This window comes from Protopterus annectens, chromosome 13.part0, assembly GCF_019279795.1.
Source record: "Protopterus annectens isolate FY-2018-M chromosome 13.part0, PAN1.0, whole genome shotgun sequence".
NCBI lineage: Eukaryota > Metazoa > Chordata > Ceratodontiformes > Protopteridae > Protopterus > Protopterus annectens.
In genome coordinates this window covers 86636911-86649311 of record NC_056747.1, presented here as the reverse complement: position 1 = coordinate 86649311, position 12401 = coordinate 86636911, and the positions used below count along the sequence as shown (strand labels likewise).

The 12401-nt window shown below is 37.2% G+C and overlaps 1 protein-coding gene across 2 annotated transcripts in view; it reads right to left on the bottom strand.

Annotated features, from left to right (window-relative positions):
* BABAM1 (BRISC and BRCA1 A complex member 1) overlaps positions 1 to 12401 on the bottom strand; it is a 283383-nt gene that overhangs the window by 40244 nt on the left and 230738 nt on the right. For both annotated transcript variants that reach the window (XM_044090638.1, XM_044090637.1), the window contains exon 7: positions 6473 to 6602. In XM_044090638.1, coding sequence (XP_043946573.1) covers positions 6473 to 6602 — 130 coding nt within the window. The remainder of the gene's footprint in view (positions 1 to 6472; positions 6603 to 12401) is intronic.

Genomic DNA, 12401 nt, shown 5'->3' with positions numbered 1-12401 from the left:
AATCTAAAATAAATAAGTAAAAAATAAAACCACTGTTGCACAGGCCAAAAGGGAGTCACTAGAAAGATGTTGGAGTTGAATCTTTAGAATAACCAGGGATACCAGTGGAAAGACATACAAAAATATTCCCATCTCAGACAGAAAAAATGCATTTGTTTTACAGGCTGCTCATAAGGAGCTCTGGAGCAAAAATGTGCTAATTATTTGTTGTGAATGAAGGCAGACAGATATAATTGATGCATCCCTCACAGCTAGATTAATCATGGAAAAAATGATTCTATTTCCATTTGTGAGGGTCTGTCCTAGTCCTGTTCAACTTGCCTGCCACAAAATGTTTGCTCTGGCTGAAACTAAAAAGCCTGCAGAATGAGACTGTGGAGAACTGCTACAACCCAGGCAACCATGGCTAATCTGCACACAGTGTAAAATCTGTATGACCAACAGTTAACCTGAACAATCCCACACCTTTCATACTGAAACTATACTACTTAGCGAGAGACGCATCTCAATCCAAAAAATGAAGACTCTGAATACAATTAGACATTGGTAATCCAAGACTGACACAATAAGGAAATTGGCAAACTCTTGCAGGAATGTCCTTGTATACGCAGATGGACTACAGATGAGGAGAAAGCAATAGTTTCTTCCTTGAAAGGAGTTGGCCATTCTAGAATTAACCTGAATTAGCTGAAGTCTGGAGATATAACAAATCGTAACCCCCACCCTCAAACATTTTCATTCTAGGGCACTGTGGGGTCCAAAGTTGTCGACAAGTCAGGTTTCCCTAATGAAAACAGGTCAACATCATGTAATAAGTCAGCTTTCTTGTACTGATGTGGTACAAAAAAAGCACCAGAAGAAATGCGCATTGGAGGTGGGACACTCTTACTCGCCACTGACAGGAAAAGCTGGTATCTGGATACCACAGAGTAAAAGTCACACTTTTCCTCTCTAGGAAGTAGCAGCGAGTCTGTGCCTCCACCACGTGAATGCATCCAAGAGCAACCAGTTTGTCCTTCCTTTGCTAGCCATCACAGCGCCTGTGCAAAATATGCAGGAACCTATAGAGCTGAGAGGTAGCAACTGGCAGGCATGGGGGAAAAAAATGGTATAACCCTAACAGGATGGATTTAGCCTGGTGAGTCAGAGTAGTCACAGCAGTAGTAATCATAATAAGAAATTAACCAAATTAGAAGTATGGCAAAACACAGAAAGGAAACCACAAAAAAAAAAAAAAAAAAAAAAGATTAGCTGATTGACAAGTCCAGTGAAAGTTCAACACATTCAAATGATTGACAGACAGTACGTTCAGATTAGGAAAAACTACAGTAAAAAGGTTGTTCCAGCACTAGATACAATGGTTGCTATAAAAAGATTTGCAAAATGGGCAATAAGTCCAAACACTGCCCAACAAGTGGTTAAATCCATGGCAACCAAACCTGATGCTATGCGTGTAGGTATGTGCACGGCCAAAGTATTCCATAGTAACAACAGGAGGCCAGCGTAAAAGCAAGACACTAAGAATGATACAAAAGTATCAAACTTATTAATACTTTATTGTACAGACCAACCAATGCCTTCTTCAGTGTAGAAATGAATAAAAAATAAAACAGTCAAACCTCATGAATATTTATAGACCACCCCCACCAATGAGATCATTGGTATGTTCCCACTAGTGCTAGTACATGAATCAGCAACTAGAAACAAAAAGAAATAAAGTTAATAAAAACAAAATACATATCTGTTAAACAAAAGTGAATATATGCTGAACAAAAATAAATATAAAGTGACCACTTGGACATAAAAAACACCATATTCAACCCTATCTGAGCTCATACGAGAATAGAAAGGCACATTAACATCAAATGGACCTGATACATAATACAATCACATGGTTAAAAACGGGATCAGAAAGACAAAGGGGAATAACTGTTCAATATGAATATACAATTGTATCCCCAAAAAATAATATACTATTTGAATAAGCATACACCAAATGGACACAAATACTCAATATAAGACACCAGCCAGTGACTCCTGGAGTCCACTATTAGGTTCATTACTACCTTTGGCAGAAACTGCAATGCTATGTCTATACTGGGTCAACAGTGTCAATTTTCATTTAGAAGAGGTAAAACATTGGGTTCAATATGTTCACATTTCAAACATATATATAAACAGTTGACTATGTCTGGGGATGAACTAGTGGGTACATTTCCCTGTGGTCATTGTGGTTCCTGAAAACAAGTCAGCAAACTCAAACGGTTCACTAGCCATAACACCAGTAGGGTGTATCAGTGTAAAATGTTTGGCAATTGTAACAGTAGCTGGGTGGTCTATCTGGCAACTTGTCAGTGTCAAGCCTTTTATGTAGGCCAGACTTCCAGACCACTCAGAACGTGTATTAATGAACACAGATCGGATATTAATACTAAGAAAGAAACTAATGCTTTGTATCGCCATACAATGAAACACCCTGATGCACAATTTACTTTCATGATTATAGACAGGATTATTGGTAATCGTAGTAATCCTCAGGGATGGCATAATATACTTAATCACAAAGAAAAATACTGGATCATCACAGTGGGTGCGTTATTTTCACCAGGACTCAATGACCATTTATAACCACAATTTTTATGATGAATACAATATTTTATTGTTGTTGATTCATTTTTGTGCATATTTTTGAATACTTTTCTGAGTATTTGGGTCCATTTGGTGTATGCTTATTCAAATAGTATATATTTTTTTGGGGATACAATTGTATATTCATATTGAACAGTTATTCCCCTTTGTCTTTCTGATCCCGTTTTTAACCATGTGATTGTATTATGTATCAGGTCCATTTGATGTTAATGTGCCTTTCTATTCTCGTATGAGCTCAGATAGGGTTGAATATGGTGTTTTTTGTGTCCAAGTGGTCACTTTATATTTATTTTTGTTCAGCATATATTCACTTTTGTTTAACAGATATGTATTTTGTTTTTATTAACTTTATTTCTTTTTGTTTCTAGTTGCTGATTCATGTACTAGCACTAGTGGGAACATACCAATGATCTCATTCTCATGAGGTTTGACTGTTTTATTTTTCATAAATCCATGGCAGCCAGTCCTTCTGTAAGGGCTCTTAAGGTCTTTCTAACAAGGTGCCTGAAGTATTACCCTATAAAACTATATAAATGCAGCTGCGTAAACAACTATTAGACAAAAATGTTCAGTTAATAAACAAAAACAACACAGCAGAGTATTATAAACTGTTGGGTATGAGCTCCAAAGCATTTACCTCTAGGATGAAATGTTGAACAGAAATTAAAAATTACAATTCAAAATGCCAGTGCTATAAAAAGTAAGTTGTGAATTACAAAGCAGTAGTCAATAAATGAGATTGACATGTAAATGCTCAAAGACACTGCAACAAAAGTTTGGCCCAAGCAAAAGAAATCACTAATGAAAGAAAGAAATTGTATGCAGAACATCTTGTCAAAGCCTGACAAAACATTTGTTTCCAATTAAATGAAAATACAAACGCTTGACAGGATACAAGAATCATCTGGGAAAACTGAGATACAAAGAAAGAAGAGGAGATATAAAGTACTACTACTACTTCTTTCGGCTTTTCCCGGTTAGGGGTCGCCACAGCGGATCACCGTCCGTTCATGATCGGCAGTGGAGTTTTACGGTGTTGAGTTGCCAGCCCAGCGCCCAACCTTCCACAGAAGGCACACACACACATATGCACTCACGTCTAGGGCCAATTTAGTGTGTCCAATCCACCTACAGCATGCCTTTGGGATGTGGGAGGAAACTGGAGCACCCGGAGGAAACCCACGCGACCACAGGGAGGACATGCAGACTCTGCACAGAAGGCACCCCAGCCGAGGATCGAACCGGAAAACCTCTTGCTGTGAGGCAGCAACGCTAACTGCTGCACCACCGTGGCCACCCTAGGAGATATAAAGTAATGACTAGGAATATTTGCTACAAGTAGTGGTGCAATGCATACCATAAAGGCAATCCAAGGGAAGAGGCAGTAGCATACACAGTACCATGATGATTCACTGAAAAGCATGGGTACGTCTCATCCCAATTCATGGAAGCCACATACCACATATGTGTAGATTATTACTTCAAGTGCCCTGAAATAATCAAGCTGACAAAAGCAGAAGCTCTAGTGTGATTAGTGAATTAAAAGCTGTTTTTCCTAACGTAGGAGTATCTGATGTCATATCTGATAGTGGCCCTAAATACAAATATCAGGAACTTAGAGCATTTACAAGAGAGTGTTTTTTCTTTTCAAACACAATGTTTAACCCAGACTTTTAAAAGTCATAAGGATAAGTGGAAATAATTAACAGTTAAAAAAAGTGGTAGCAAAAGCTAAGAGGACTCAATTCTCATAATTTTGAGATGCAGTAATATTCCACTACAAGAACTTCAGTCTCTCTCCAGCTCAATTATTAACAAGCAGAAGCCAGAAAGCATATTATCCTACTTCAAGTACATTACAAATGGATGAATAATCAACACAAAGTAAAAGAAATGTTTCTAAGAAATAAGCAAAGACAGAAAAAGTGTTACGACAAACTGCAAACATACCTCTCAACTGTACAGATTTCTGTCTCATATTTTTGGTCTGTTCCTCATAAAAACTGTGTTTTGTTGACAAATCACTGGGATGATCTAAGGATTAAAGTCACTAAATATATCTGAGTTTTAGACTTCATACCTTTAGAAAATAAATGCTAACAAAGCCTGTTATTCTACCAACTAAGTATATAAGAGAAATATTTAAAATGTATCCCTATTTTTGGACCTTTGTCCCCCCCTCCATTATGCCAGACTTTGTCCAGATGTCTTGTGTTAACAGGTTGAGAGGTATGTCTGCAGCAGATTATCAAAATTTACATGGAAAGAGAAAGAGGAAGCATACAGAAAGTCTAGGGAAAGTTTGTAGCATTAAGTTGAAGTGGTTGATCAAGAAGCAGAACCAACAGCCTATGTTGTCTGAGAGGAAAGTGAAAACTTTACTGAAGGAACAGCACACATCTGTTTAAGACAAAATGTGTCAGAGTTAAAGAAAACTACAAATATGGCAACTCCTTTTACAGCAGAAAAGAGACTGTGAGAACTGTGCTGGTCAGCAGATGCAGGGGAAGACTCCTGAAATCATGTATCCTTGAAAAGCTATACTGCAGAAGAATTGTCCCAAACGGAAAATAAGCTATCCAATGCAAAATGAAAAGTTCAACCAAAGTAGTAGTTTTCGACTAAGATAGAGAAGATTCTTTCAAACATTAAAGCTGTACAAGCACTACTGAGACCCACACATGCTGGTCACAGTCTGAACTGCAGCCAAAAAAATTAACAGTCATTACCAGGTAAGAAAAGTAGTGCCACAAAGCCAAATCACCACTACAAAATGGACACACAGTTCATGGAGAATGTGTGCCAATAAATTCTTCCACAGATGAGATACTTCAAGTTCCAAACCAAGGAAGTTACTACAGACTTATAAATATGGAAGACCACTGAAGAAAAGAGATATAGAAATGTTCCATTGTCAATCATGACACAGGAGAATGAAAGCTGTATTTGTTAAAATATATTTTGAATATGTACTGAATTAGTAGAACAATGCTGTTTTGGCGATTATTAAAAAAAGCCCATGACCTGCACAGCCCAACAGTTAATTTTACAATCAGTGTAATGTAATGCATCATATCAGACAAAGTGAATTACAGACGCGAACAGCAAACTGTACGTAATAATACAGTAGAATAAAATCTTATATGGGTATGTATATATTTGTGTATATGCAAACATGTATGTATATGTATATACATACATAAATATATAGATATATAAAATATACACACATATACCACATTTTGTAATTAAAAAGGGTGCTGCACATCATGGGTACACATAACTTTAAATAATAATGGACAAGCTACAGCAATCTACAAGTCATGTGCTGCACATTTTTTTCTAGTTTATTATGAAGATACATTTCATGGAGGCTAGATCACATACTCGGTATTCTCTTTTCAGATACCACACTGTCTGTACTTAGCAATCTTCCCCTCTCCACATCCCTGTTTTCCCCACAGCTGCATCCAGCGTTTGCTAAACAGCTGTCAAGCCTGTACTAGTTCTTACATCCCCAGCCACTGGGCCACTCTGAAAGAGTTGCAGAATCTGCACTCATAGGTGTTACCTACCTCTCCAGTGATGCAGTTCAAACTTTCTACAGAAAGAAGATCCAGTGGTGTGCATTAACACTTCCACAGGCACAGTCAACAAAGCCCTAAAGAAAAACACCATCTTACTGAAACAATGATCAGAAATAGAGCAATAGAAGGTGAGACAATATCAGATTTAAAAGTGATTTAGTGAAGTCAACAGCAGGAAATGCTAAACCTTAATAAAATATAACGCACAAAAACAAATATTAACTTTACAAACCTACTTTCATGGATTCTGTTACTGTGAACTGTTGCTGAGAAGGTGCTCGGCTGTAAATCAGAACAGCTCTGACAACATATGGTGGTGGAATTGTATGAATGTTTTCAGTGACTGGTAAATCAATTTTTTGTTGACTGCAAAAGGAAAAAAACACAACAATCAAACAGTACCTACAACTAGATAATGCTGGTTATAAGAAAATAAAATATACTTATCTACGGCCAAAATAAAAAAAAACTATGTCTTGAACATAACTGTTGTGCAACTCTAAATGGCACCAACATTCACGGTTAAATTTCTCATTGGTAATCTGCTGAAAATTTTACCACTACAGCCATTATTAAAACTTCCATCATGTAATATTTGCAAATTTCACACATTTTGAAACCATGATAAGAAATGTAAAGTTTATCTACCAGTCAGGCTAGCTGTTATAGAAGAATTAAACATTATTTTAGCTATTTGATATGACTCACAAAACTAAATTTAGAAGAAGAAGAAAATGAGCACCCCACTATCAATGGGATGCAACACTACAGTCAACCTGTGCTGGGAAAATTAGTTAACAATAAACATTTTTTTTCCTGAAAATTCTCCACTTTCATGGCATTTACTGCACTGATATTTTGCAATTATGACACCAGAATCAATAAACAGCTGGTGTTGGAGAGCAAAGATTGTATGCCAACTTCCAAAGTTAGTTACAAGAACAAGAAGAGAAAGCAAATGCTTCTGGAAATCAAAATGCATGATCACTTCAATATTACTATCACTGCAAAGCACAAAGACAAGTCTTTTAATCCAATTGGAATTTTTGTCGATAATCAATAAAAATTTCTTGAAAATATCTGTAAAGGCAAGATGATAAAAGCTCTTCAACAGTAACTATTCAAATATTTATGTCTTTCACAGAATTAGAAAAAGAATAATTTTATATTTGAATATAGTTGTTATCCCTGTTGGCAAATGGATACCTTTTACAACATCTGACCAGATCATTACTGGTAACAGTAACACAGAAGTAAGCGGAGAGTGGCGTGACAGGCATAAACGCACTTATACATAACAAGCTCTACTGGAACACAGGCATAGTAAAGTCAGCAGCTGTATCACAAGAGTTCCAGTCACCACAGTATTTCACAGCATAGTTAACCATCATAGCTGTGCTTGACTGCAAAAGATGAATGAAAATGATTTAAGATTTAGGTTGTCTACTATTTTTTCGGATAGCAGTGAACTTATTGAGAAGAAATATAGTGGAGGCTGGATTAGAAAACATTAAGGGAATGCAAGAATGAAACAAACAGCAACTCAAACAGGGTAAGAGGGGACAAGTAGTGCTTACCTAACCAGTTCTTTCTAACTATTTTCAAAATCTATGTTCTAATATTTAACAGAGTTGCAAAAATGTCACCCTCATCAATCAAACTATGGCACTGGGACAGAAACTATATTTGCCAAGAGCTGTCATATGTACTTTCTGATTCAACCCCCCCCCACCACATATAAATATATACTTACAAAACTATGCACAAAAATTGAACTTATCAAACAACTCTTCTTTCCCATAAAAGATAAATACTCACCTGCAAGTTATGGCAGACATGCCTTTATTACGTCACCTCACCTCTTTCACATTTACTATTTTTTTGCCTTAGAAAGCAGAAGGATTGTCCTCATGAAAATTAGGCACTGGGTTAACATGTGGGTAGTGGACTAGCAAGACCCCTGCCCTTTGTAAAAGGAAAGGGGGAATTATTTTAAATAAAACAAGACTGCTCGATGGACTACTGTTAGCACAATATGCTGGACTGAAAACTACTCAAGTCTGTTAAGGAAAAGAGCCAGGGTCACCCCCAATGAAATGTGCTACTCAGCAAGAAAGATTTAACCAGGAGTTCCTGGGCAACAGAAAAATCTAATAGGACGAACAAAGAAACTGGAGACCTGTAACGCTGATACGATGTCAGCAGTGAAAAGTGTAAGGTGTATTAGGCAAACAAACACTAATGAGTACACCTCACAGTATAGAGCAAAAGTAAGCTACAGGGTACTAAAATGTAAGCAATTATCACCATAATTGCATCATCAAAGGCACAGAGCAGGAATACGAAAGACTTGACTGCACTGATGCAGGAGAATACCCAGACATTGTTACTGTGACTGACAAATGGTACACTCGAAATCCTCGCAGGAATGAAAGCACATTACAGTAAATAACAAGCCCTTAAGAACTGGCAAGGACACAGGAAGAGGAGGAGGAACAGCAAAAAGTTTCAATAACCACAGTTGATATGCAATCAAGGAAGGGAAGTGAAGATGAAATGTATTTTGTTAGACAGGAACAGGTAGTTTTTGTCACCCATAGGAGTTATTACAGATTACTTAACTAGGGAGAAGCAAGAGACAGGATGTAGACAGACTAAACTATTACAATGGCACACCATAGAAGGTTATGATATTTAAGAAATCCAGACAACACAAACAGAAGATGACAACAATCAAAATCAAATGAAGTAGGGGAAGGCAACTACAACAATCCAATCAACAACGGCTCAAACTAATGGAAAACAGCAATCAATGATAGGGTGGAAAATAAAATAATGTCTGGACACACACAATACAGGAAAACATGGGAGGGTTACTGAAACATAATGGGTATAAAATAAAAAAAAAAAAACGAAATAATTAATTCTGCATTATTCTGCAATGGACAGTGATAGGCAGAAGCTCACCAAGGCAGCAGGAGTGAGCCGCTATTGGGAGCAGATCTAAATCCAAACAAACAGAAAGGTCATAAAATACCTTTTAAGGCCAAGGGTTGACAGGGCAGTCAAACTAAATGGGATTCCCAGAGTGATGAGGAAACTAGAAGAATCATCAAAGCCAATTACAAAACAATTTACATATTTGAAAAAGGGCACAGTGGCATTTATACAATGGAGTGGTATTAGCAGTTACTTACAGCAAATTACTGTGGAATAGCTCCTGCTTCTTACTATCAGCTGCAAGAAAGCGACAATTAGGGTACTTTGCTTTTAAGAGATAGTATAGTTGTATAAGACCTTAGCGTAAGAGTAGATGCCCTATATTCCAAGCCAATAGGGTTGTCATCACTGACATCTGGCCAGGGTACCAAAGCTTTATTTCCCCCGATTTCAAACATCTGAGGCATGACTACAGTTCAAAGGCACAGCAGTACATAGATGGATGTGCGAGTGTGGTTCTGATGCTGTTAATTTTGCGGATGGGCAAAAGGTCCAGAGCTACATCTGAGAATGCCTTGTATGCCAGGCATAAATCACCACTCTGTAACCTGTAGAAGTACACAGATATTGCTTTAAGGTGATCTGTATAGGACAATGTGTTTATACCCTGGACTTTCTTGTTAAGGAACCTTTGTGGGCATTCCAACTTTTTCATATGTTTGGTCATGTACATGGGGTCTATAGCACGTTGTCGAACTCTTAAAAGTTCGAATGTCATATGGTTGACACTATATGATCGAACTTTTAAAAGTTTGAACGTTTCAACGGAGATCTCCATACAGTGCGGAATGGGAAGATTTCCCTTTTCTGCATTGTAGTGCAATCTCGGAGTTGGTATATTTAAAGAGCAGGGGGTGTGGGGGGTGCAGGGGGCTTGCCCCCTGCTTAAACCATTCAGGTAGGTTTTTTCCTTTGGTTTATTTTTTTATTACATTTTCAAACTTTTAAAAGTTTGATCATATGGTGTCAACCATATGACATTCGAACTTTTAAAAGTTTGATTATGTAATATAGACGCATGCACATGCTGAAGGGGACATTAAACTAAATGGCGGGTCTGATAAGGGCTGAACAAAGTGGCACTATGACTTCCTTGGACCTGGAGAACATGCCCTCACTTATAAGCTGGGTGACATAGAATGACTTCCTTACTGCCTTGGCCACATGTTTGGCAAAGGCCAGATTACTACATGCATGTGTTCCCAGATCCCTGGCTATTAAGTCAACTTTTAAGGCTGTCTTAGCAACAGAGTAATTAGCCTGGGTGGCAGTTTCCCCAAAAGGCACTATTAATGTATTTCTTGGCATTGAGTTTTGATCCAAGCCTTTAGCACCAGTCATTTGTTTGTGTCTGACCCTCTTGTAATATGTTCGTGTCATGGGGGGAATCTATGATAGCTCCCAATCTGCAGTCATCTGCAAACTTGGTCAGCCAAAGGCCCTTAGCATTAGCCTTTTACTTTAAGAAATATTTCAGCTCATTTCTTTTTTTTATTTTTCTTATACTCTTGAATATTTTTTTTAATATTTCTGTTTATTAACTGTAGAAGGTGACAGAAACCAGTGACAAAATAATCCACATCAACCACAGTTTATTTAGCGCTTTTGTCGGCCTTAAGTCACTGACATCATCTGTTTATGCTCTCCACCATGGAGTCCACAATGTATATAATGGTCTCATTGTCATATGATCTTACCATAATACTTCTTTCTCCTTTTAAACTCTGCAATTAATTTCTTTAACCTCCCCCCGTTTACTATTTTGCCGTCTACACCACACTGCTCCAAGATCTGAAAATTCTGCCATCTGTACCCATTATTTTTTTCCTGTCCTTAGAGTAATGAATATCATCAATTTCAAACTGAAATTAACTTCCCCTTTAATGTGTCCATTCTCTATTCTTTTCCCCTTTCTTTCCTCAGATTAGTTAAAATTTCCTGCCACCACTATAGATATACTTATTAACACATGTTTAAGTTTGGGACTACCAAGATGACTGCACACCAAGTTTAATTTCAGCCCTCACAGTGTGAAAACAGAGCCGCTGAATTTGTCTTTTTGGGTAAATTTCAATTACTAGCTAGTAACTGCACTGCCTGGATGCCAGTAAAGAAGAAATTTAGAGAACCTGAAAGAAAATCAACCACTAAAAGTGAGGAAAAATACTGACAGGGAAGAATCCTGCATCTGTTCAGCAAAAAGCAGTTCAAGCTTCAGCTTTGGTACAAAACATGACTTCCAGTAATCTGGAGGAAAAAAATTCAAGTGTGTTTAAAGCTGACTACAATAATCAAAACATTGAAGGAGTATATCAACTCAAATAACAAAAGGCTGGAAAAATGGAAAAAATTTTAAACAGATACTCAGATGATCTGATAAAACTGCAAAAATCAGAGGATGAAATGAAGAAAAGGTTGGCTAAGTATAAGACAGCTTAATAAGATATGTTTACATAGGGAAAACCTGAGATTTTCTGCTGGAACAGAAAAACTGGTAGGAACAGCCTATATTCATTTTTTGTACATATTTTATGAATGCACAAATAAACCATTGGAATGGGATTCCACGCAGGAGTTGTTAACTGAAAGGACACATCGCATGTATTCTCCAAACCTGAGAAAGCAGCCAAGACACCTAATAGTAAATATGCAATCCTACCAGAAGAAAATGTTGATTCTGACTAAACTGTGGCAGAAGGACAAAGTACTAAAAAAGTTGCAGACAGTAAAGTGCTTGTGGAAAGTGGTTATTCACTGCACACCAAGCAGAAGAGGAGGAAATGTATTACAGCAACTGGGGAATGTTGCAAGGCAGGTATGAGATTGATGTTGCTGTATCCAGGTATCTTCAGAATATTTTTCCTGGATGATCAAAGTAATTTCTCAATGCAGAACATGCTAAAGAGGAAATACAAACATTTGTCCAAAAGTGAGTTATTAAAGAGAGGGGGACTCTGCTTCTTATTCTTTTGATAAGAAAGCTCAAACAGAGACTTTGTGGAAAACGAGAGTCCAGGTACCTCAAAAATGAACAATCTTCTTTATTATGAACACAGGAGCAAACAGAATATAAGCACTTTCTTTGCCATCAATTAAAATTTAAAAGGGAAATGCTGATAGCTTATTCTTTCATTCAGCAAAAAAATAAAAAATATGTAAAAAATG